General features: G+C 46.1%; 2 protein-coding genes across 3 annotated transcripts in view; one reads left to right on the forward strand and one right to left on the reverse strand.

The window, feature by feature from the left end:
* DNAAF6 (dynein axonemal assembly factor 6) overlaps window positions 1–27,237 on the reverse strand; it is a 502,401-nt gene that overhangs the window by 157,483 nt on the left and 317,681 nt on the right. The gene's annotated exons all lie outside the window — the stretch shown is intronic.
* The window catches only part of LOC138481588 (uncharacterized), a 185,728-nt gene continuing 167,353 nt past the window's right edge, over window positions 8,863–27,237 (forward strand). Inside the window, exons 1-2 of the mRNA XM_069613796.1 lie at window positions 8,863–9,036; window positions 14,911–14,977. Coding sequence (XP_069469897.1) covers window positions 8,956–9,036; window positions 14,911–14,977 — 148 coding nt within the window. The 5' untranslated portion in view covers window positions 8,863–8,955. The remainder of the gene's footprint in view (window positions 9,037–14,910; window positions 14,978–27,237) is intronic.

The following is a 27,237-nucleotide window of genomic DNA, read 5'->3' on the forward strand; positions in this document are numbered from 1 at the left end:
GCTGCACCCCACACTGTGCTTTCGTACATGTAAGGCATTGCTGAAGGAATTATAGAGTTGCCACATTGACAGTAGCTTTGGGCTGGTCTTGAGGCAAGGGAAAACCACCTAAACACACGGTCCAGATGGGTACTCAAGAGTGCTAGGCTGCCCCCCAGCAGAAGATGGAGGAGTCGGGATAGTGTGGACACTGATAATGGGTGGCAGTGATGACAGGAGGAAAAATTATAAATAAAGGAGAAGGGTATAAAAAGGCAAGAAAAGAAGATAACTGAACAGGAGGGAGACAGGTCGGCAGAAGGCGGGGTAAGGATAAGACAAGGCCAAGGAATTAAATTTAGGAAGAAATAGGATGAGGAAACACACAGGAATCAGCAGGACTAGGCTTCAGCATCAACCCCTTGCAGATTGACAACAGAAAGAAATTGAGACGCAGCAGCGCCAGTACATTTATTTGATCATCTTCCAGGCCGCAGTGGCCCATGGCAACTGCCCACGCCAGATGGCATACGCATGCGGGCAACCCAGGCACTGGTATCCTGTGCTGGCACACAGAGAGCAACATAGCAGCCACAATGTCAGAGCTCCAGCGAGTAGGAGAGTAGCACGGCCGCAACAACTGACTGGCATGGCGCCAATGGGGATAAATCCTCCAATGGTAAGCAGCGTTGTGTGCAGTGACAGGGAACTCGCCTGAAGACTTTTAAAGACATAGTAATATAAATCAACTAGATTAACCTTTTAATTGTGGATCCAAACACAAAATAACCAATCTATTATCAAAGAATTTCACTGAGAAAAAATTCAAATATTGATGAGAAAATTTAATTTACTACATAATACAACAAGGAAACACTGGAATGTATTACTGTTTTGCTTTTCAGACACGTGCAATGACCTCAGGACTTATCCTATTACACGGACTAACAGTTCTTGGACTCAGGAAGGCAATAATGCACACTTAGACCGTTAATTGAAAAGTAATTGGCCATTTATAGGCCCTTTATTCACATTCTATTAGTGTACATATAACTACGAAATAAATGCAACTGATCATACATGAATACAAGAATAAAAACAAGGGGGATACATCACCATTGGTGCCGTTGTAGGAGAAAGTTTCATCTCTGCCACAACAACACTACCCAGAGCCAAGGCAGGTAGGCAGAGGGATTGCACATCAACTAACAGGGTCTGGAGCGGAGCGTCCTCCCTCTCAGCGAGACTTCAACACCTGGAGTTCCAATTCTCGGTCTCCTCTCGGGATACCTTTCTCCTCAAGGGGGACAAATCCCTGCCCCTCATAAATTGCCAACTGTCCTCGGTCATAGGACAGACAGCAAGCATGGGAGGAAAGAGCAGAAAAATCCAGACAGAAGTGCAAAAAGGAAGTTTGTCTCCTGCGCGCTCGTTCCCAGCACCCTTTATCAATGCACCTGCACATCTCTGACTCCCCTCTCGGCTCGTCCTTGAGTGAACAATGCGAAAAACTGTCCTCCATAATAAGCTCATCTGCTTTCACACTAAAATATTGCAACCATTGCAGAACTCATGTCTGCCTTCTAACTGAGCTCACAGAAACGCAGACTTTCATAGCGGTTTGGAAGTGGATTCCAAAATGGGTCACACCGGCGCCATGTTGCTTAGCTCATTTTCGCACATGCACTACAACTTTAGGCAGACAAACTTGCAGAAACATCTAACACAAATTCCATCCTCAGCTTTCAAAACAGCTAAAAGTATTAAACAAAATGTGAGCCACAACTTTTTGGTGCCATATAATCCTTTGAACAAAGATTTAACAACCATTGTCACCCGACTGTCTTATGAAAAAACACACTGGGATTTTGTAAATGTGATACACGCATTATCTGATAACAATACATAATTTTAAAGATTTTATAGTCTTTCATTAATTTCACAATACATGTTGTATACGTTATCAAATGTTTATCTGCAAAACTGTACACTACAAGCACCATCTGACAGAGAGCATCAACGCTATTAAAAATGACGGAAAGAGGGATTTGCGAGGGTCTCTGGGTTCCATTTCAACTATCCTAAATCTAAAGCACTTAATATCACTGAGAAGACAGAGCGAGTGACAGAATGGGAAAGCTGGCACCCCCTGAGAAGGGAACAGAAATCGGTAAAATACCTGGGAATACAACTGACCCCCATGTATGATAGGTTATACGGGCTAACATTCCGGGCCTATTGAAAGCACTGGCAGAAGACTTGAAGCGTTGGGACATGCAGGAGCTATCATGGCTGGCACGAATAACAGCAGTCAAGATGAGTCTGCTCCTTAGGTTTCTATATGTGGTAGGCATGCTTCCAATATGCATCCCGGGCCCAGCAATTAAAAAATTACAAAGGGAGGTGATGTCCTTTATTTGGGGGGGGGAAATAGGGGGAGCTCAGAGTCTCCAAGAAGGTATTATTTAGACCACAAGCGTTGGGGTGGCTGGGGGTCCCACAACTTTGCAGATATTTAGGGGCTGCACAAATAGCAGCTATGCTTCAATGACCGCTTAGAGAAGGCCAGAACCGATGGGCAACCTTCGAGAGTGCAGCAACTAAGAGACCGCTGGGGGGCCTTGGCTTCCATGCAGCACGACACAGGGGCAAAGGGGGTACATTGCTGGAATCAACCAAAGCCACCCTATGGTATTGGGATAAAGCTTTAAGGGGTAGGAAAGTAAAAGTGGGGGGAGGCCCGCTGGCTCCGGTTGCCTATAATCCGGACTTCACCCGAGGGATGCAGGCCAACTTTTGGGCACATTGGGGGGGGGGGGAGAAACAAACCCTGCTACTGAGGGATCTATATGCAGAGGGAGTACCCCTCACATTTGAGGATTGTAAGGCCAAGTTTGATATACCGGAGGGAGAACGGTCCCATTATATCCAACACAGAGACTGGATCTCCAATACAAGGGTCCGGGAAGGAGCAACTCTGGACCCGGTACGGCTGGAGCTAACGATACAAGCAGGCCAACCTGAGAAAGGGGTGTCAAAATTGTACCGGTTGATGGGGGCGGTGGACCCAGAAGAAACCCTTATGTACATGCAGAAATGGGAGGCAGATGTGGTGAGACCAATCTCGGGAGAGACATAGGGTTGCAAATGGCATAGAGCCGCTAAAAGCTCCAAATGTACCTCAATCAAGGAGGCGGCATACAAACTCTGTTTACGGTGGTACATGACACCATCACGCATGCACTCTATTAATCCAGGATATTCCATAACTTGCTGGAGGGAATGCAGGCAACCTGGGGATCTGGTCCACATGTGGTGGTCCTGCCCGGTGGCAGAGACCTACTGGAAGGAGATCTTGAGCCATATCAAAGCGATAACGGGGGTGCAATTGCCTCACGACATGCTGGTGGTGTTATTTGGGGAAGCAGTTGAAGGGTGTTACGCAAACTCTGGTGCCAGAGCTAACCTTTTGACCCACATGCTGAGTGCGGTTAGAATCACCTTGGCGCAAGCATGGAAGAATAAACAAGGGCCGGTAGTAGCCATGTGGTTGGTGAGACTATGGGGTGTGATGGCCATGGAAAAAGTAAAGGCAATAGCTCATGGCTCCTACTCAAAATATCAGAACACCTGGATGCCGTTGAATGAGTTCAAAGACGATAGAGAGCAGATGTATTTTAAACCTAAATTACTTTGCAAGGTTACCGTCATTTAAAAGTCAATACGAACCGTGAGCCGAAAGGTGACCTGACCCATGGAACATTCAAGAAAGCCCGAAAAGACGTAGTACTCCACCCAAATGTTGGGAGGATATGTATGGGGGGAATGGATGTTCTAACAGTTAAAACTCATGAGCAAATGGACTCTAAAGACTGGTTCCGGAAAAAAGGGTAAGACATGGGCTACGCTACTGTTTGTTATTCTTTAATGTATGCATATCTATGATTATGCTCTTGAAAACCAAATAAAGTTGGTAAAAAATAAAATGACGGAAAATAACCTGTAGTCACACAGTGGAATATTAAACATAAGGAATAAAACATTGACAAATGCCACCACGAGGGGAGAACCAACAACTGCTAAATACATGTATAGGAAAGGAGAGAATGGTACGATGTACTTTCATCGCGGGATGTTTTTCGCTGGGATTTTGACTGCAGATTTATCAAAAAAAACTCAGTGAAATTTTTACGGGGGTTAGAAAAATATATATTTGGGGTGTGGGTGTTCGGGAATGTATAAAAAATGTAAGTGGATGAGTGGTTTGGGGAGACCACCCAAAAATTAAAAATTAAAGAATCGAGTTTTTTTGTTAAAAAATCTGTGGTAAAAAACCCCACTAAAAACATTCCAAGATTAAATGACAGGGAACCGAGGTAATAATTGAATAAGTTGTGGTTCATAGGAATTCAAGCTGCTATTCTCCATGTTACGATGGTGCAAGTCTGATGTTTTTATAATGTATTTTGTTTTTATCTGTAACTATAAATTAGGTGACCTAATATATTTTGTTAAGCAACGTAAAGAGTTCTACGAAACTGAATTTAGTACAAAAACTGTTGTCCTATTATATATTTTAATGATTTAAGGAAGGGAAGTCTCCAAAATAAAGCAACATAGATTGAATTGCACAACTGCCCTACTGCAAATGTGTACTGCAGCATTGTTCTTTTGCAGTGGAGCAATTAATGCTGTTTTCTTGAAGCTGTAAAGCCACAGGAACTAGACTGCAGTCAAGCACACAGAAAGGAATCCATGTTGATTTGTGTTCTTCAGCTAAGTTTCATTATTATTCTAAGTGTGCTCTTGAATTAATGCGCTCTCTGTCACTGCTTAAATTCAAATGGATTTTTATTGCACAATGTTTAAGTTCCAGATGGGACGAAGGATCAACAGAATTCCAAATTGGAGTGCATGAGGATAGCCAGTGGCTGGTCCTATGATGTATATAACCTAAGAGTAACTCTAAGCTATGAACTAATGTATATATGTACAATGAAGCTTACCTGGCTATTCAAACTAAGAGGCTCACAGCTGGCCTGTGTCTGGACTTCCATCTATCCTCTTTTGGTTACTACAACATGTCACTTGAAAAATCCAGCATCTTCTTCCACAACACCACACATAAAGTATACAGTTGTATCTTTCTGCAATACCATGATGGGACATAATAAATATTACCCATTTTAAACGTTGTATTTAACTTTTATTAAAAATGTGTCGCAGTAGTCACTGAACATGCTTTGTCAAGGTAACATGAAGGTTATCATCCAAGGCCATGTTGCTTAGTGATGTTAGAATGTTTACAGTGGAATGCCCCTGCTCACAGGACATGGAATGTTGATGATAAAAAGGGTTCATATGACTGAGAGACCTGCTGGAGAGAAGGCCTCTGTGTAGAAGGCTGCATCTGTTTTGTATGGAACCTGAATAAATATATACAAGAAAATCGTATGTGCCAAGAGGATTTATGACCTGATGGATACTGAACAAAGTGGTGACAAAGTGCCAAACCAGTGTGAGTACAGCTGCTGCTCTTCTGAGAATGTGGTACCTGGTGGCAATATAAGAGGAAACTAAACTGGAAAAAAGAAAGACACAGAGAAGGGAGAGGGCAAAGTCACAAAGGTGTGTCCTGATGGTAGAGTGTGGAATAGACATGGCGAATGTGCCGGGTCTAACATTATTTCTACAAGCCCCAGGTGAGCCCACTGTACGAGGGAGAGACCGGAAAGAGGGTTTCTTGAAGTATGTGGTGGCAGTCTATGGACCCAGTTATTCAATAGAGAGAATGGATGCATTATTCTTCCACTGTTTCGCAAAGTAGGCTGCTTAAAAGGATTCTTCATTGAAACAAATTGAATGGAAATTTGGTGCCAGTGATGTTCAAGGTGAGTGTCGTACGGTGAAAAAGGAAGTATAAGAGGAACTCTCCAAATTACAAAGATAAGACATTATTGAAGTGGCAGAAGCTTCTGAATGTGTGAGCCCCATAGTGGCAGTTAGGTAGGCTAATGGCACGGTTAGGTTATGCATTTACCTTAGGGAAGTTAATAGGAACGTAACAGCAGAAGGATTTCCTTTAACCAAGACTGAGGAATTGGTGTCAGAAATATCTGGAGCAAAGATATTTACGCGGTTTGATTTAAGATCTGCCTATCATCAGGTAAAATTACACCCTAAATCATCTGAAATTACCACATTCATAACACTAGTGGATTTGTTTAGGTGTTTTCGCATAGCATGTGTACTGGCTGCCAGTGTGTTCCAAAAGATTATGCATAAACATTTGCATGCTTTTCATGGTGTGAAATACTGCCAAGATGACATCTTCGTTTGGGGAATTGAGAAAGAGGAACATGATGTCAGAGTTAAGGAGATGCTGAACAGATTGGAGGAAGTGGGTCTCACCATCACATTAGAGAAATATAAATTTAGACAAGAAAAAGTACCTTAGTTGGGTCATGAGTTGTCAGTTGAAGGCATTCGATCTACGCTACACAGGGTGAAAGACATTATTGAAATACCCAGTACAAAGAATAAGTCAGAATTGGTGACCATCTTGGGTTTAATTGAGTGCTATTCAAAGTTTGTGAAGAATTTGTGAAATAATACAAGAAGTATGAGATAACTAACCAAAAAGGGTGTGATGTATGATTGTTTTCCTGAGTTTGAAAATAAATTCAATCAAATCAAACAAGAATAAGTTATGGCACCAGTGTTAACGCGATTTCAGGAGCCATGGGATACAATAGTGTACAGAGAAGTGCCTGGGGCTGGGTAAAGTTTGGGTGCAGAGTGATGGGGCACGAAAGTAAGTGGCATTTGCTTGCAGGGCTCTAAGGAAAGCAGAGACAAAACATTCAGCCATTGAACAAGAAGCCCTAGCATATGAATGGGCAATTGACAAATCCAAAATGTATTTATGGGGTAGTCCGTTTAGCATACGATCTGATCATGAAGCGTTAGTTAACAGAAAAGGTATAGTCGGAGTATCGCAAAGGAGTGCCAAATGGATTACTAGGTTACAAGGTTTAAGATTTGCAATGCAGCAGGTAGAAGGAAGGAGGAATGTGGTGGCGGATGGGCTTTCGGGAAATGCTGTACATGATGAAAATGAATTTGACATAAAAAGTGTAGGAGGTGGCATATGGGAGATATTTGTAGTTGAAAGAGGATTGGATAAGGAAGTTTGGGATAAATCAGGTCAGGAAGATGAGGCATATCAGGTGTTGAAGAAAAGAGTTGAAGCTGGTTTGTAAGTGAATGGTGATCTTAAGGTGAACATGGACTACAGTAGAGTATGCAAGGAGTTGGCCATACAAAATGGGTATGTCTGTTGTGAAAGGTTGGTATTACTGGAAGGGATGCATGACAAAGTTGTAGACATGGGTCATCCAGGTCTTTTAGGTATTTGAAAAACTAAAGCGGTAATTCACACAGATTGTTGGTGGCCTGGTATGGATGAGTTTATAACGAGGAAAGTGCAAGAATGTGATGAGTGCACAGAGAGTGACATGGTACTGAAGGTTCAAAAGCCACCCATGATGGTACATAGGATGCCGGCTTTGCCATGGGAGCAGTTGGTGGTGGATTTGTTGTGACCTTTTAATTTTAGAGGGACAAGAGACACATATTGGTTTGCTGTTTATGATTTGTTTTCTAAATGGCCAGAGTTATGTGTTGTAAGGGATTTAATTATTTAATTGTTTTTTTATAATGCGCCTAATAGAGTGGATTCAGGATTCAAACCGCTGTTGCTCTGCGTGATCTTGCTTTCAAGACCAGCGCATTGTCCCTGTGCTATTCTCCGTTCACATATCAGCAAGATCCCAAATCAGCAAGCATTGTTATGTTTTTGGAATCTGTATTTTGGGGGGGTAGGGTTCCCCAAGAAAGTGTTAATGGGTACTGGTCCACAAATGGTGTTACGAGAGTTTTAAGATGTTTTGCCCAAATGTGGTATCAAACAAAACACCACTGCGAGTTACAATCCGAAGAGCAATGGGTTTTTGGAAAGATTTAACAGGACAATTATGCACAGTATTAGGATCCCAGTTAGAAATGGAAATGACTGGGTGCAAGAAAAGATGGAGAGTGTTTCAGTAAAGGATTATACTACATGGTGCCTTAAATTGATCAGAGGTAGGAAACTGAATACCCACTTGTGTCCTGTCTGGATGGGGGAGTCTAAAATGGTAAATGTTGTTTTAATGAGAGTTAAAGAAAGAATGAGTGAGGTGGGAACAGCAGCCAAAGAGATGTATGATCTCAGGAATTGTGTACGTGAAATGTAGAGTGAATGAGAGGCACTAGTGAAGATTAAGTTACTGAGGCAAGTGAGGAAAGGAGAGTCTAGGTTTTCTGGTGGGATAATTATGGCCAAAGACTATCTAAGCAAAGTTGGAGTGCAAGGAGGTGGTGTGTGGAACAAAAGCAGGATAGCTCAAATAAAGCAGTTAATTGATATACCTGGCAACTTGTCAAAGGCAATGCAAACAATTATTCATGCACACAAGGTGGAATAAAAGGAGGTGTGTTATGTCTAAAGTGTTGGATGTTAACTTCTGTACATAGTTATGATAATTTGCCTGAAGCAAGGCCATGTTGCTTAGTGATGGTAGAATGTTTAAAGTGGAATGTCCCTGCTCACAGGACATGGAATGTTGATGAGAGAAAGGGTTGAGATGACTGGGAGATCTGTTGGAGAGAAGAACTGTGAGCAGGAGGCATCCATTGCTATGTAGAAACTCATCATACGTGCCAAGATGATTTCTGACCTAATGGATACTGAACAACAGACAACCCCAAGTTACTACTCCTGATATTTGTTAGGAAATCACACATTGTTTCTCATGTAACATCAAGGATGACATCAGGCATAACATCACAAATGGAAATTCATGGAGGTGAGAAGTAGATAGGGCAGCACTAGATAAGACAATATGTGAAAGGCTTAGCAATGCGAAAAAAGCAATGGAGGCAAGCGAGAATGAAGTTGGAAAGAATGGACATGAGAAATGTGAGGAGAACTGTGAGCACACAGGAACCAGGAAGGTAAGAAGGCAAAAGTGGGGGAAGAGAACATGGTAAACTAGAAATGGACATCTTTCCAACTCACGAAAGCATTACTAAGTGTACAGAATTGTTACTTCCACACAAAAACTGCGCCACAAGTATAAAAAACACCTTAAATTCTTTCATTACTAAGTGTATCCTACTGATGATATTGCAGGAGACAAAGTTACATTTTAGCGTCATCAGCATTTAAATGAACCTACAGAATGAATAAACAACAGCAAGCATGCTACGTTCATATATTGAAAAAACTTAATGAAAGTGTCGCAGCCCTATGTAACACTATTATGTGATGATTAAAAGCTTTATAACACGTACATATACCCAAAGGTTTTGTTAGCCCCTAGTTAAAAAAGGAATTGATCGGGAAAAAATGAGGTTTTAATTTATTTACAAAAGAGCATATCCTGAAAAAGTTGGATTTGTACAGGGAGGGAATGTACACTAAAAAAGACTGTACCCCTGTGTATATTTTCATAAATACATAGTCCACCATAAGGGCTGCGTTGCCAGATCGCAGGGTATGTGACAGAGTAAAGTGGCAGAATTATAAAAAGCTGGGTAGCTTCCCTACAGAGAGTAATGAATTATGCACATGGTTTTAAAATGAATTCACTTCCCAAATGACAGAGAATTAACTTTACTGAGAATGGGCGTGCAATGGGGCAGACAGTGAGTGACTGCCTGTGGCAAAATGGATAGCATGGCTTAGCACACGCTGTAGTCTTTAAAACAAAAGCATCAGAGATCGAGCAATGAGACTTTTGTCATAATTCAGCTTGGAGTTGACTTTCCACAGACGGTGATCTCTTCATAGTGAAGGAAAAAAGAAACCCCACTACCAAATACTGTTACATGGGTGAGTAAAAACACTCATGCTGAATCTCTGAACGGCGTGATCGTGTGCTCAGCATATTAAAGCTAGGTCAAATGATGGAAACATGCTTTGATGTGGATGAGCCTAACTTTTGAGGCACGGTATGCAGGCTTAATAGCAAGACGAATGATATGTACGTGGTTCTTGCCGCCTCATTATGAATCTTTTGAGTTCCCTTCGGACATAGGAGTACACCCTAACATATTGTTTTGCCACAAGATGAATACCTCGGTTAGGATTTAGGGAAGCAGTGCTGGCCTGCAAGTCCCAGAGGTCTCTAGAAAAAAAACGTTTTGGTCCGCCCCTCTTTGGCCCCAAAGGACAGGAACACAAAAGGTTAACAGAGCATAATTCCTCCAAACCTCTCAAAATAAGATTACAATTTTCAGGCGAATTGTCGTTTTGAAGAAAGAGAAATAATTCCAAAGCTAGCTTCAACCTGGTAGCCTCTTAAACTGTCATCAAAATGTTTTGGTCCACCATGTCAAAGATTATCCACAGGTGCAGAACAATGATCAGATCTACTCCTTCCCCATCTTTTCGCATCAGAATGCGGTACCATATGGAAGGAGGACCAGTTTAATTGCATCATCACTGTGAAACCTGAGGTGAACATTTGTGATGTCCCATAGCAGACAGTAGGGATCAGGAAAGACAACAAGATTTACTTGGTTTAGAACTTTATTGGGGATTTTATACAATGTCCAGAAAAAGGGGTTATGTGAAACTGATGAACCAACAAGAAACCTTGTCAAGTTGTGCTCCTCTTGGGAGTCTCTTTCCTGCCAATTGCTACTGTGGTTGCAGAAATTCTCCAGCGGTTCCATGTATCCTCCATCCACTTGCCGGGCCACAGACTTTGTAGGCTGGTCCGTGGGAGCCTCAGAAGGGTTTGGGAACCAATGCAAACTCAAACCATTTATGCAAGTTTTGCTAAGGGCAGCTAGCTCTGGCGAGTGCCGCTAGTGGGTGTGCAGCACTGTGAGTGCCTTAGGACTTCAAAGACACTTGCAAACTAGGTTAGGGCTGATTTGGGGGTATGGACATCTGTGGAGCTGGTGGATTGGAGCAGCTACCTAATATTTGCCATACACAGGGGAGAGGTTTTATTGTCTCAAATGTGACTGTCCCATGTCAAGCGGCTCGGACAGTGGGAGAGGGCCTGGGTTCCTCCACATTGCACTGTGGGTCCATCATCCACCGGTTTAGGGAGGTACCCAGCTACCAAGGCCACTCTCCCACTTGTCCAGAGACGTAAGTAGGAGGCTTGGTCACATACCCCACTTATCCCATGTTTCCCCTTTATGAAGACACTCATGTGAATCAGGCCTGCGTGGGAGACTTCCTCCGACTCTGCTATAAAATCTATGGTGCACTCCATCTCCTTGTGTGTCTCTCTAAACCAACCAATCAGGTCTTTCTGGAGGGCCATTGTCTCATCTACCTGGGCCATCTAAAACCACCTCTCCAACTGCAGGTGGTACGTTTCAAGGATGACCTCTTCTGGTAAACCTGGAAACACCGTCCTCTCTGCCTCACAATGTTTATATCTGTAACCCGGAATTTAAGATAGACATTGGGATATATATCTATGTCCCCATCGACACAGGTGAATGAGACTAGGCATAGGTTGCTGACCTGTTTAGGCAACACCAGATAGATGCAGTCTGCTAGCTTCCTGAATCCAACCTCGCTCAGACAAGTTGATTCTCCAGCACAATGGACTATTAGTATGTCTTTCTCAGGTGCACCTGGGCAGAGAGCTCTGGGTTCTTCTGCAGTCTCTATGGTTTGATACTCTGGCTCTACTAATTCTTCTATGTATCGTCAGTCTCATCTGAGATGCAGTCTCTGGGGTTCATGGGCCAAGGTGGTGGGAGTGTGGTACAGGTCTGAGCCACATGTCCAGTTGGCCACAGCTATGGCATCGGATTGGTGGTGTGAGAAACCAGAAGGTGTCTCACCCACTAGTCCACGGGGATCTGTCATCCAGGTGACTAGGACACGGCCATCGCTTTTGGATCCAGTTCCTGGGAGTGGACCAGTGCTGGAGGATCACTTGAGTGAGGGGTCTTCGGGGAGTGTGAGTGGGACACCGGATGGTGAGATGTATGTATCCCCTTCCCTGTAACACCTTTAACCCATCCTACCACGTAGGATATTTAGGAACTCGACCGCCCCCCCCCCCTTTTACAACACAAACACTTTCTCACGGACAGCATGCTATGATGGAAAACAGACTAACACCAGAGCAGTATACCTGATGTGTCCCAATACAATGGTCAGGCGAGGTCAGGAAATTACTGACCATCACACACACCTGACTTCCATTACACTTCCCAACACGGACAAAAAGTGTAGGACGAGAGCACACTCTGAGCGAGGCAAAGCACATGAGTAAACAGTAGTTTCGAGACGGCAGCTGAACGAGAGAGGAAAGACAGTACAACAGAAGGGGATCGCAAGGAGAGAAATTCCCTTAACCTATTTCGACAAGGAACAGTTACTTTCCCGAGACCTTGAGGATATAAAGCGTAAGACCAGGAAACCAGGCTGAAGAATCCTGCATTGTGTGTAGGAGTTACCTGCGGCCCTCCTGCGTCAATAATCAAGGCAGGGAGAACTGCCAGCTTCAGTGTTATCGTCTTTGGCTCCAAGAACAAAGCAGCTTTAGTGAAGTCAACACAGCTGGTGAGTTGAGAGACCAATACAAGACTGGCATGTGTTGAAGCTAATGTTGCAAGCAGCAACATTGTTGGTAAGCACTGGAACAAACATTTCTGAAAGGCGTGTGATAAGGCGTGTGATAAGACACGCAAGTGAAATTGAACTGCTGATGAGTGATTGAACTACAATACTTTTGACAGAGTGGTCCGGCACTGCGTGGGTGCTCATTCGAAGGTCTCTGTAAGGTATAAAGTTGAGAAGTGACGGAGGTACATACATTTGGTCCGAGGCCGAGAGAGGGAGACCGATGCAAAGAGAACAAATAAATGTGAATCAATACAGTCCTACGACGGCTCAAGCAAAATCATGCGCACAGTCGAACGTCTCCAATTTTGATGAAATAGAGAAAGGTTGGAAAAGTACATGAATTTCATCCGAGCCCGGCAGAGGGAGACCAATTGAAGGTTTTGTGTTAAAGTGGGTCTGTCCTGAGAAGAAAGGAACTTTAATGTTTTGTAGTGTTGCATCAGGCCCTCTGAAATAAGAGACTTTTAATGGCAAAGTGACATTGGCAAAGAAAGTCCTGATGTTGAAGTTCTGAACTGCCTCCTCGTGCTAGAAAAGCCTTTAAGTGTGCTAATGTCGAGTGTACCGCCTTGTCCCGTGCTGAAAACGTGGGGAAAGGAAGCCAATGGCTTGAATATCCTGACACATCATTTCCTGAAGACTTTTCTTTTGCATAACACTGTTTGCCACACTATTTGTATTTAGAAGTAAGGATTGGTAATAGATTATTAGTATAGGCCCTTTTATTTTGACAGACTCTACTAGGACTGCGTTATTATTTGATGTCGTAGCATTCTCCCATCTTTAGATTTAGGATTAGATGGGCATTTTTCAATCCTGATTGAAGTTCAATAAACACCCTTGAACTGTGATCACTTGTGTCTGTCTTACTGTTTGATACCATGCCTTCCTTACAGTGGGCATTCAGGAATAGTTGGAGTCTACATCCACAATTCACTGTTGCCCAATGGTTTTGCTAGTAGGCTCATTAGAAGCAGTGACAGGAGGAGTTACAGACAGAGGCCCCTTGATCAATAGGGCCACCCAGGGGGGCCGTACAACCTTCTCCTCTCTAAAGCGTCGGTGTTCTCCTTAGGGCCATCTGTGTGGCCTAGGCCCTACCTTGTCTGTCGGAACCTCCCTATGCAGGCTGCTAGATCCCTGAAATTCCTGGTATGGTAGTTCCTGGTCTAATCTTTTACTTGCCTCTCCACATCCTAAGTGTCATTATGGGCCCTGTCTGGCTTCCAGACTTCAGATTTGCCTCCTTCCTCCTCTTCGCTCCTGGTGTAACCTCTTCCTTCGCCTTGTCTTCTGTGATTCCTCCCTCCTACTCTATCATTGTTGCTGTCTTCCTTTCCACTTCCTTATACCCAACGCTCCTCCAAGTGTAACCTCCTTCTCTAATTTCTCACTTCCTCCTCCTAATACCACCTCCTCCTTCTCAAGGCATCAAACTCTTACACCAGATGTAATATCGCCCACCTCCTCTTCAACTCCAGCCATCCCCTCCTCCTGTCCAGATGTAATCTTTTGCCACTTCTCTGCCTTTGCTTCCACTACTACCTCCTCCTGGTTCTCATCAACCTTCCACTCTCGAGCCACCTCCCCCTCTCCGGTCACCTCCTGATTCTCTTCTGCTTTACACTCTCTCCACTAATGTTGCGCATTTTGGTGTGGACACGTAATTCTGTGCATGACATGAGCAGGCACGTAGCCCTGTGAGAGGCCAGGAAATCCGTAGATGCTTGCAGACCTTGTTGGGGTTGTTTTTGGGGACCAGACATGGGTTTCTGTGGAGCTTGCCTGTGGGATGGTCTCTGTAATATCGGTCATACTTAAGGGGAGTCGTTTTGGTGGCTACAAAGTGATGGCTTTTGCAAAGCAGCCGGGAAAGTGGTAGTGTCCACCGGGGATATTCCTCATTTCACCCCAAGGCACTGGACCGTCAAGGCCACAATCCCACTAGTTTATAGAGCCAGTCCAGGAACTTCGACACAGTGAGGATATATATCGTTTCTAAATTGTGCATTGTCCAGTCCTCCATAAATAACGGTAGATTGGCATAGCTCTCTGTTCGGTTAAGCATTCCAGCTATGCTTTTTCAATTATGTTATTCCACTGTAAAACCAATTGATTATATTTGTATTATTTTTATACGAGAAATGGGAAGTTGGTGCTTTCATTCATTTCGTCATGCTGCGATAATTTATAATGATTACGGTAAACCCAATTGCTTTTAGGTGCTGGAACTGGTGACAGAGCAACAGACTGTACAGGATCAGACAGATGATTCAGATTTCAAAGCAGGTACTGTCTTTATGTAAACAGTGAAATGGTAACAGGGAGGGAGAGTCTGGTGAATCAGAAGGGACAAAAGGGAGTAGTTTCTTACCTGTAACTCCATTTCTACAGCGTTGGTATCTTTCCTGGATTCACATTCTGTGAATATTTCTCTTTGTCAGGCTGGCAAGCCACAGTAACTTTAATTTAGCATTTTCCTATGGAAAACGTTGACACTTTAGTGTCCTATCGACGTTCTTTATGGGTGTTTTAGGCCACGCCAATAGGACGTCTGCTATAAATAGCCCCGCCCTGCAGGTTCCCTTTAGATTTTTGTTTTTTTTTTGTTTTTTTTTTTGCATCTACGAGTACGGACACTATCACTAACATTTGTGTTGCTCCTCTTGTCCCTTATCCTTTATTGGCAATTTTTTTTTTAAAAAACATGTATTTATTAGTTTTACAAAGCAACATACCATCAAACTTGGTAACTCCCCCCCCCAAACTTCCCCCCTCCCCTCGGGGCACATGTGTCCATTGTTTTTCGGGGACTTTTCTATGCGTTGAAGATATCCGTTACTTTAATGTTATGAGGGCACCATTGTTCCATAAAGTCTGATTGAAGATATTCTAGAATCACTTCCCATTCTTTTGCAAACTTATCCCTCGTTCCCTGGGTCGTGTGGGTGATTTTTTCCATCGTTATTTGGGCCCATACTTTTTGTAACCAAGTGAAAGTCAGTGGGGTGTTTTTATTTTTCCAGTTCTGGGCGATGGTTGACCATGCTGCAATGAGAAGCCCCATGAAGCCTCTCCACTGTGTCTTTTTATATTTTCTTGCTGTTTGGTCTCTTATTCCACAAAGCCACACTTCCTCTCCCATTTGTCTCACATCCGGAAACATCTTTCCCATTTCTCCCATTACCTCTTCCCAAAACAGTTTAATCCCTTTACAGTCCCAACAGATATGTCTCAATGTTCCCACCTCTTCACATCCTCTCCAACATTTATTTCTGGTTTTGGGGAACATAGTATGCAGTTTTTCAAGGGGTGTAGTGCCATTGTGTCACTATTTTGTGTTACATCTTCCACGTCCTCTACCTTATGAACTACTATGTTTCCCACAGGCTCACGTTTCCACACACCCACATTACGTAGCCCCCGATGCTTACCTCTGAGCGCACAGACGAGGCGGCACCATTACACCGGTCATGTCAGGGGGGTCCATGGCAGGCTTGGTGTCTATCGCCCTTCTCTCCGTTGGCAATGTATTTGGAGGTTCCCATTTGGCCGCAATCAAAGTTGCTTGTGTGGACCTGATCGTCACGTGAGGAGACCAAACGCAATCGGTATCACGTGACGACCCCCCATGCCTCAACGTTTCCCTGTTGAGCATCACGTGATTTTCTCCATTGGTTTAAATGCATTCAGAAACACCGAAAAGTTGCTTCACAGCTGGTCTTTCTCTCGGACATTGCGACGCTTCGTATTTACCAGGATTTTTTGGTCACTCGACAACGGTCTGCCTAACGGATTGCTTTCTCTACGCCCTGAACTTGCCTTGAATACCATCGGAACTCTTGGTCACTTGACAACGGTCTGCCTAACGGATTGCTCTCTCTTAACCCTGAACTGGCCTTGATTAGCTCTGGAACTCTTGGTTACTCGACCACGGCCTGATTAACGGATTTTCTCCACGAACCACGATTTTTGGAACCTGGGCCTATGGCCTCTCACTAGGCGTTCGCCTGGTCAAGCACTCCAAACTCCAGTGCTTACCATCATCATACTAGAGGTTGCGGGGAACCTATCTGAACCCGGGCTCAGGTCCAATCACTCTCCTTCCTTTCCGGGTGGGCCTACAGTACACATAGGTAAGAACGTTTAGTTTCTATTCCTAGATACCCTGTAATATTGCATTTCGCCCTGTACTAATCCCACCTTGCCTTACAGCGCTCAAAGGGTCCTTCCGGCAGTTCCTGACTCCAGACTCGACGAACTACCACACCTGTGGCCTCAAGGATTGCACAGGCAGTGTTCATATAATTGCCTGTGTGATACTTGGGGACGGAGGTATTCATATCTGCACGATCGGCAACTTTGTAACAGACTGTGAAGCCTTCCCGGTTCGTCCAGACTATGAATCCCTCCGCCGGGGACCCTGTGACCGCGTTAATGCAGGCCCTAGAGGCCCTTAGGACCGACATGGCCACTGCCACGACCGCCATTCACCACCGCCTTGATGCCCTCCAGAGTACACGTTTTCCCTTACCAGTGATGATGACGAACCCGGTCCTGCCTCTCCAGCCCAGCCTGCCCCGACTTCAGCCCCCGTTCCCACTCCAGTGTTGCTCCCGATGACTCCCCCTCTTGCTGCTCCAGAACGCTTCCAGGGTGAACCCCGGAAATATTGCACCTTCATAAATCAGTGTAAATTACATTTCTTATGCAAACCTCAGGCTTTTCCCGACTCTGTCACTAAGGCCGCCTTCCTTCGGTCTCATTTGTCCGGGGTAGCTGCCACTTGGGCAAATCCATTGTTGGAAAACTATCACCCTGCCTTATACGATTTCGATCTGCTGGTCGCAGACATGGCAAAGGTATTTGATACCCGTTACAAGGCCCAGGCACGGGACCTGGAATTACTTGATCTCACACAGGGTAGGCAAACATTGATAGAATATATCACCCGTTTCAACCAATTAGCCGCAGAAACTTCCTGGCCAGAGGAAAAAAAGGTGATAGTTTTCTACCGAGGCTTGTCCAATGCCATGAAAGATGCTCTGTCGGTGGTTCCTGCTCTGCCTTCTGTTTTTTCGGATCTAGTTGATCTCACGCTGCAGTTAGATGCCCGCAGATCCGAGCGGAAGGCAGAAGCGACATTTACTAGTCATTCTTCCCCGGCACCTCCATCTACCAGTCCCGAACCCATGCAAATAGGCGGGATCCGCAGTCCAATAACACCGACTGAACGGGAACGTCGGAGGACAGATAGTGCCCGTTGAGTCCGCAATAAAAGCAGGCGTTATGTGAAAGAATGCCCTCGACGTCCCAGAAACAAGACTCCGTTTTTTCAGAAGGCTCGCCCATGAGAGAGGGGGCACCGGCGAGCCCTTCATTGACCCCCACTGAACCCGCCTTTGGTCCAATCAGACTCATTGTAGTACAGGCCTTATTAAAACCAACCAGGGAGATCACACACACTGTCTATCCTGTGATCGATTCAGGGTCCACTGGCTGCTTCATGGACATTGCTTTAGCCCATAGTCTTAACTTACCGCTAATCAAAAAGGAGCATCCTGAGCCCGTAGAAGCAGTCGATGGCACGTCCCTGACTTCTGGCCCGATCAGACATCAAACTGCCCCTCTTGAGGTGGTAATACAAGGCACACATAAAGAGACCCTGTCATTCGATCTCATCACTACACCGCAATTTGGTATCATTCTGGGTATTCCCTGGTTGAGGCAACATAACCCTTTGATCAATTGGGGAACAGGACACGTATCGTTTGAGTCAGAGTTGTGTCAACATTTTTGCCTGATAGAACTAGATTCCCTTGTTTCTCCTGCCACGATTCCTGGCGCCATGGCCTCTTCCCGACTCACTGATGACACAGCAGAGGCTACCACGTTACATACCGTAGGGGCCATCTCGGTTAGCATCCCTGTTGAATACCAAGATTTCCACATGGTTTTCGATAAGGCATCCGTGGAGGGTTTGCCCCCGCATAGGGCCTACGATTGTCCTATTGATCTCATTCCAGATGCCCCCATACCAAAGGGGAGGATCTACTCGTTGTCACCTTCCGAGGAACAAGCCCTGAAGGATTACATACAGCAGGCTCTGCGTCTAGGTCATATCCGTCCCTCCTGTTCCCCGGCTGCTAGCCCCATTTTCTTTGTGCCAAAGAAGGAAGACTCGACGAACTACCACACCTGTGGCCTCAAGGATTGCACAGGCAGTGTTCATATAATTGCCTGTGTGGTACTTGGGATGGAGGTATTCATATCTGCACGACCGGCAACTTTGTAACATTTTGGTCCACATTTCTCTTGTTGTTGCAGAGCACGTCATCTTGGGAATCAGTTTCCATAGGTCCTCCCACTGGATTCTTGTTGGTTGCGCCCCAAGCGTTCTGTCCCATTTAATCATATATGACCACTTGATTTCTTCCTCCTGCGAATTTATGAATGAGTAAAGTGTGGATACCCATTTCTTCGCCCCTGTGTTGGAGATGACATATTTCTCAAAAGGTGTAAGATTCCTTGTTGCCGGTTTAGTAATGTCCGAGGATTTCAGCCAGTGTTTAAGTTGCTGTATTTATCTCGTTGGGAGAGTGTTGAGGTTAAACAGCATGAGGCATATGGCCTAATTACGTTGTCTATGAACATTTCCCCTATTTTCGTTATTCCTGCTTCTTCCCAGTTTTCATATGCCCCGTGTTCCATGCCTGGTGGGAATTGAGGATTCCGACAAATGGGTGTGAAGGGACCTAGCGCAGTGGTCATAATGCCTTTCCGTGTTTGGGAGTGCCACGCTTCCAATGTGGTCTTCAGAATCTCGCTTATCCCTACGTTAGGGTGTCTATGTTGTCTCTGTTTCCAGAGCATTTCCACTAGTGGTGTCCTCGCAACTGCCCTGTCTTGTTTCGCCCAATTCGGCTGCGGGTTTCCCCCCATCCATTCCCTAAGGACCTTTAATTGCGCCGCCTGGTAGTATTTCTTGAAATGGGGAAGCGCCCTCCCCCCCTCTCTGGTTGGTGCTGTGAGGATCGCCCTAGCTATTCTCGGGGTCTTCCCTTTCCATATAAAGGATGAGATAACTTTTGATATTGTTTTAAAGAAGGTGTGGGGGACGCCCACCGGGAGAGCCTGGAAGTAATATAGTAGCTTTGGGAGGATGGTCATCTTGACCGATTGTATTCTGCCCCACCAGGAAATCAGTAATGGGTTCCATCTTTCTAAGTCTTTGCGAATGTTTGCTAGGAGCTGCGGGTAGTTTTCCCCATATAGTTGCCCTATTATGTGGGTTATTCTTATTCCTAGGTATTTTATACTCTGTTCTACAGTCTTAAGTCCTAGAAGGTTAGCTTCACTTTCTATCTTTCCCCTATTGCCTGCCAAAATTAGGATTTCTGACTTCTTTCTGTTAATCTTTAGTCCTGATATGGCTCCAAAGTCTTCTAATTCCCTAACCACTGCCGGTAGCGTAGTCTCCGGATCTTCTAAGGTTATCAGCATATCGTCAGCGTATGATATTACTTTGTGTTGTGGTCCTGCCGTCAATCCCTTTAATATGAGTGGTTTCCCTTATTTTTATTAAGAAGGGTTCTAAAAAGATAGCGTATAATAATGGGGAGAGCGGACAGCCTTGTTTTGTTCCTCTGGATATTCTTATTCTGTCTGTGACCTCTCCATTGGCGGCAACTCTACTGGATGCGGAGTTATAGTTCGCCCTGATCCTAGCAAAATATTGTTCCCCAAATCCCATTCAGGATAAGACTCTAAATAACATTGGCCATTCTACCCGATCTAAGATCTTTGTATATATTTTTGCGTCCAGGTTGATCAGGGATATGGGCCTATATGACCCTGGGGATGTCGGGTCTTTCCCTGCTTTGTGGAAGACTAACACTTTCGCCTCATTCATTGTGGGTGTCACATTGCCGCTATCTTTAAATGTTTGGAAGCCTAGTGAGAACTGGGGTTAGCTGGTCTGCGTATTATTTATAGAATGGGGCCGTAAAGCCATCTGGCCCGTGTGCTTTATTTACTGGGAGTCCTATTATTGCTTTTTTAACTTCCTGTTCCCTAGCTTTGTTTGCTTTTATGTAATATCTCTGTTTTAGGTAAAGTAAGTTTCTTTCTGCCCTTTTGTACGCAACAACTGTAATTGGCCCTGTGTGTGTTTCAGCGATTTCTTTAATGCCCTAGTGGGGTGGGTCAAGATTTTCTCTTGTAGTTCTGTTATTGACTTTTCCAGTTCCTTTTCCCACATATATCTCTGTTTCTCCTTAGTGAGTTTCAACGCTATGATCTTCTCATGTATAACTGCTTTAAACGCATCCCAGACTGTGCCCATAGAGACCTCCCCGGTGTCGTTTTGTGTAAAGTATTCTTCTATCATCCCTTTTATGGTATCTCCCCGTTATCGGGTGTTGGATTACATCTAGGGGCAGCCTCCACCTCCATAGCCCGTTTGTTCTCCCCGGGAGATTTAGGTCGAGCCAAAAGGGTGCATGGTCCGAGAGCGTGATCGCTCCCCGTTCTATCCCTTGTATCTTTCCCATAAGACCCACTGATGCCCAAAAGTAGTCTATTCTTGACATGGAATTATGTACATGCGAGAAGTAGGTGTACCCCTTTCAGTTCCCTCCACACATCGTTTAGGGCCATGTTATCCATCTGTTGTCTAAGGAGTTTTGATGGTGCTCCTTGGCCTTGGGTGATCCCTGTACTTCTGTCTAGTTTTGGGTTCCATGCCATGTTGAGATCACCTCCCAGGATCACCTCCCCTCTTGTAAAGCCTTCTAGCTTCCCCAAGACATCTCTGAGGAAGCCATCCTGCCCCTGGTTAGGTGCATATATCGATGAAAGGGTAATGCGATATCCTTCTATCTCTACATTAGCCAACGCAAATCTCCCCTCTTTGTCCGTGATAGTGTCCACCAGTTTAGCATCTTTCCCTTCCTTTATCGCTATCAGCACCCCCGCTTTTTTTCGGTCGAGGTTGCTTGTGCCCAGATTTTGTACCCCCTAATGCGAGTTTTCTGTTTGTCCCTCGTCCTGATATGTGTTTCCTGGAGCAGTAGTATATCCACTCTCTCCCTTTTGAGCTGCTTCTCCAGCTTCACCCGTTTCGTTGGGTGATTCATGCCCCTGAGGTTATAGCTTAGAATGCGTATCTTCCCTATTTTGTTACGTATACCCGCATAGTTCTTTTGTCCCCATTCTTGCCCGATTTTCATGTTTCCAGCCCTCCTCCCTCCCTCCCCCTCCCTCTATCTTGCCCCCCCCAACCAATAACATTGAACCAAACAACCTGCCCCCGAGTTGGGCGAGGGTGCCTAATGCCGCTAGAGCGTTGCGCCCTTCGCTCCCTGCCCTCCTTACCCTCGGGGGATATTTTTGTAGGGGATCCTAAACCCCACATTTCCATCTGTCCTTACCGGATTCCAAGCCTGTGGGTCCTTCCCGGACCGCCATCTCCATACGGTTTGTGGCCGTTTCTTTTTTTTTGTTCCCCCCCTGCGGGGGTCTTAATTAGGTGTCGTTGCGTTTCTGTCCACAATGTTCTTTACCCCTTGATTCTGTCATGGTAGTTTCCTACGGCTCTCCCTTCCTGTGTTTTTTCTCCTTGGTTTGAGTGTTTCCCAGCCTCTCGGTTTTCTCGCTTGTTCTCCCCTTGATTTAGGTTCCTCCGAACCTTCCTCCTCTTCCTGGATTCCCATTATTTTGAGGCCTTCCTCCCATGTGGTCGCTCTTCTCTGCTTCCCTTCCCAGGTGAAGATTATCCCAAATGGGAAGGTCCATTTGTAGCGAATTTGTTTCGCCACCAGCGCCTTGACCAATGGGGCCAGGGCTCTTCTGTTTTGTAGGGTTACCAGAGCTAAATCCTGATACAGTTGTATGTCTTGGCCATTCATTCTTATGTGTTCCAGTTCTCTTGCCCTTCTCAATATCTGTTCTTTTTGTGGGTATGAGGAGAGAGCCGCCAGCACATCCCTTGGTCTTTCTCCCGGTGCTCCTGTCCTTTTCGGTCCTACCCTATGGACTCTGTCTATCCCAATTTCTTCTGACTCTTGGGTGCCTAGGACATCTCTGAATACTTCCTTAACTGCCAGTTTTAGGTCTTTATCGAGAACAGATTCTGCCATGTTTTTGATGCGTATGTTGGACCTTCTGGAGCGGTTTTCCAGATCGTCGCACTGAATTTCCAGGTTGTGGGTAAGTCTTACCAGGTGTTTTTGTGTTTCACTGATCTGCTGTGTTTCTTCCTCGGTATGCTGGATTGATCTCTCTATTATATCCGTTCTCTCCTCTAATTTGGCCATGTCTGTTTTCAAGTCCTGTACCGCCTGCTTCATGTCATCTTTCATAGTTGTGAATTGTTCCTGAACTGTAGACATGAATTTTTCTTGCAGGTCCTGGAACCATGTCTGCATGTCTTCTCTCGTGGGTGGGTGGGAGTTTCGTCCTCCCTTTGGGTATCCTCCTGGGTTTTACCTCTATGTTGTGTTGAGCCCTCTGTCGACCACATTTGTAGGATATTTGCGTCTTGTTTTGAGGGTTGTGGTGTTTGTTGCGTGGGATTAGTTTTCCCTTTGGCTCTTGACATATTATTTTGCCTTTCTGGGATGACGACAGGGTTTTTAATGTCCTCCTGTGGTGATGATGCTGTTGGGTGACCAGTTGCTTTGTTTATTCAGAGTTGGTTATGCGATCCTGTCCCCTTATGAATCTGGTCTCGTGTGTTCTGTTGTTTCGTGCTCCCAGTATCGTCCCTCTTCCTGTGCAGTTGTATTAGCCGGGGTGTTCCTGGTCTCTCCTTTCCTTGTTTGCTTAATGTATTCCACCTGGAATGCTCCTCTTGTTCCCTTCTTGTTCCCCTTCCCCCAGATCAGGGTCCGTTGTGTTTACTTTTGTTGCGTGTGGGGGGGGGTACACCTTCCTGTTGATGCCGATCCTTGCTCGTGGGTTGTATTAGCGAGTTCGCGGAATGCTGTTCGGGGGGTAGGGGATTCCCCACGTTTTATCCTTTTGATGGTGTTCGCCCAATTCTCGACTTTCCCTCAGTATGGGGGCCGCTTCCCTTGGAGGGTTCCTTTTAGCGAGTGGGAACCATTGATTGTTATTATTGTTCCTCGTTATATTGTTTTCCTCCCCTGGGGTGTCTCCGTCCTGATCTTACATATTGGGGCCCGCTATATATAATTTTTTTTTTTTTATCCAGTTCCCTCCACTCTTTTCCTTTGTTATCTGCGAGGCCGAGGTGGAGGACCCACAGGGCAGCCCCCGCTCCAGGACAGAGGCGGTCCGCCCTTATTGCCGCCGTCCGTGTATGCTTCTCCGCGCCGTCACTGCTCGCTCGCTCACTCTCTCACGGTGCTCCGCGTCGGCTGCCAATGCTTCCTCTTCTGGGCAGCCTTCGCGACTCTCCTCCCGCCTGTTCGAGTTTGTCCGCTATACGGCTCTTCGACGCTTTCAGTGTCAGGCGCTGCGGGGAGGGGGGACGGGCAGCCCCGCTCTGTTGTTGCGCTCTAGTTTCGGGACGTTCCGATCCTCGTCCTGCCGAATGGAGCCCTCCGGTCCTTCACCCTTTCCTGCTGGGCCTCGTTTTCTCCCCGGCCTCGCTCCTGTACTCTGGCGATCAAACTGTGGGGGAGGGGCCGGTCACGCTGGTTCTCCGCTCTCGTTCCGCCGTGAACGAAGGTATGGATCTGTGCCGCTATCACTGGGGGGGAGGGGGTTCTATGTATGCGGCGGGGGTAATCCGCTGCTCTGGCCACTTCAGCTGCGAAATTTGTGCTATTATGCCTGGCGGCCAGGGCGGAGCGCAGTTCAAGTGCGACTCCTCTCCCCGGCGGCCATCTTGGAATACCTCTTCCCTTCAGATTTTAACCTCCAAAGTAGAGGGAACTCGAACTCGAACCCAGGTTTGCCTGCAGGGCCGGTCAGCGGGCGCATGTGAATCAATGAAAGATACCAATGCTGGAGAAATGGAGTTACAGGTAAGAAACTGCTCCCTTCTCCAGCATTGGATCTTTCATGGATTCACATGCTGTGAATAGATTGCAAAGCAGTACAACCAATGTGTGGTGGTGTATCACAGGAAAACCAACCAATAGCATCTTATCACATACCTGAGACAACAAACCCAACAAGTGACAGAGTAAAATAGAAAACCCCCGAAGCTACGAGTTTTTTATTTTACTACCTTAATGAAACAGGCGTTGGAGGACTGCGCGTCCCACCTGCACATCTTCCACATGTTGCTGCCCCAGACAGTAATGCTTGGTGAAGGTATGCGGCACTGCCCAGGAAGCCGCTTAGCAAATGTCTACCATCGGTATCCAAGACCGTAGTGCCGCCGACGACACCGTGGACCGCGTAGAATGAGCCTTCGGAGCACTCCTCAAAGGCTTGCTCGTTTTTGTGTGACAACACGAAATTGTAGATGAAACCCACCGGGAAAGTCATTGTTTGGAAATAGCCTGCCCCCTGGTTGGAGGGCCCAAATGCCACAAACAGCTGCTTCGACTTCCGGAAGTTCAGCGTACGGTGCAGATAAAATGTGAATGGTGTCTTAACGTCCAGAGAATGAAGGACCTTCTCTGCCAGCATGGATGCATTAGCAAGGAACGAGGGTAAGGCAATAGAGGCAAGTTTGTGAAACGCAGACGGCACTTTCGGGATAAAGTACAAGTTAATAGCCAGGAGAACCTTGTCCTTCATGAACCTCAGGTAAGGTAGGTCAATGACCAGTACCTGCAATTCAGACACCCGTCTGGCTGAGGTAATTGCCACCAGAAACACCACCTTTCACGAGAGGAACTTCAAAGAAGCCATCGACATGGGTTCAAATGGGGTTTCATCAAAGCCGAAAGAACTACATTGAGGCTCCACACCGGTGCAAACTGTTTCTCCGGGGGAAATGTCAGAAATAGTTCTTTCAGAAAATGTTTCACCAAACGATCACTAAACAGAGGAGTAGCATGGCGCCTTCTCGAGAACATAGAAATTGCTGCCAAATGCACCTTGATGGAGGATAACGCCAGGCCCCCTTTCGCAAGGTGTAATAAGTATGGGAGAACCTGAGCCAGGGAGACGTCCAACGGCTTTATCTCAGGGTGACACTCACACCAGGCACAGAATCTCACCCATTTATGACCATATGAGACATTGGTAGAGGGGGCCCTTGCCGCCTCCAAGATCCGGCGACACTCCCGGGAGATACATAGATGACCAAACTCGGAGTGGTCAGGGGCCACGCCGCCAGGCTGAGAGATGCTCAATCGTGATGCCACACCCTGCCGTCGTCCTGAGACTGGAGATCCGGATCTGCTCCTAACCAAAACGTCTCTTCCACCGCCAGATGAAGGAGATCTGAAAATCACTTCTTCCTGGGCCAGAACGGGGCCATCAAAATCACCATGCACCGGTACTTCCACACTCCCACTGGATGGTCCTCCAAATCAGTGGAAACGGGGGAAAAGCATACGTGAAGAGGCCTGTCACGGGAACGAGAACATGTCCCCCATGGACTCCAGATGAGCCCCTCTGCTGGCAAACTCCGGACACTGTTTGTTTTCCATCGTAGCAAACAAGTCTATCGGGGGAGACCCCCATCGCCGGAAGATTCTTGCCACCTGCTGCGCCTTCAGCCTCCACTCGTGCAGCTGACTGGCATCCCTGCTGAGAGCATCCGCTTGAACATTCAGAACCCCCGTCAGATGGAAAGCGACAATACTGATCCCTTGAGCTAGAGACCAATGCCAAATGTCCTGAGCCTCCTTTGACAGGACTCAGGAATGCGTGCCGCCCTGCTTCCTTAAATAGAACATTGTGGTGGTATTATCCGTCAACACTCTCACCACCGATCTGCGAATGTGCAGAAGCAACGACCTTAGGGCCCCAGTGGATCGCCCTCAAATCGAGTACATTTATATGCAATGAAGTTTCCTCCAGAGACCAAAGGCCCCATACCTGTGACTCGTCGATGTGTGCCCCCCACCCTATCTGGGAAGCGTCTGCCACGATCGTGAATTGGAACTCCGGCTCCAGCAAAGGCATGCCCCTTACGAGATTAGGCATGCAAGTCCACCACCGAAGGGCATCCACCAAGCCCTTGTCAACCACTAGCTTGTCTGACCATAATCCGCGACTCTGCGACCACCTGTCTGAGAGGAGCTCCTGCACCGGCTTCATGAACAGGCGGCAATTGGGAAGGAGAGGGATACACAACACAATGGCCCCCAACAGCGACATGTAACCTCGGACTGAGACCACTGTACCCCTTCTCCACTTGCCTGCCTTGGACCGCAACTTGTCTTCTCACTCGCTGGAAGGTTTTACCAGATTGTCCTGGGTAAGAAACGGCTGGGATTCGCTGTCAACTTTGGCAAATATGATTTGCCAAAGTTGACAGCGAATCCCAGCCGTTGCAAAAGGCCCATGGTCGACCATGAGAGACTCCCTTGCCCGTTCCTGCAACCAACCCCTTACCAACCAATCGTTCAGGTAGGGGTACACATAATGGCACTCCCTGCGGAGGAAGGCAGCCACTG

Source organism: Ambystoma mexicanum, chromosome 5p, assembly GCF_040938575.1.
Source record: "Ambystoma mexicanum isolate Mex_15411 chromosome 5p, UKY_AmexF1_1, whole genome shotgun sequence".
Classification (NCBI taxonomy): domain Eukaryota; kingdom Metazoa; phylum Chordata; class Amphibia; order Caudata; family Ambystomatidae; genus Ambystoma; species Ambystoma mexicanum.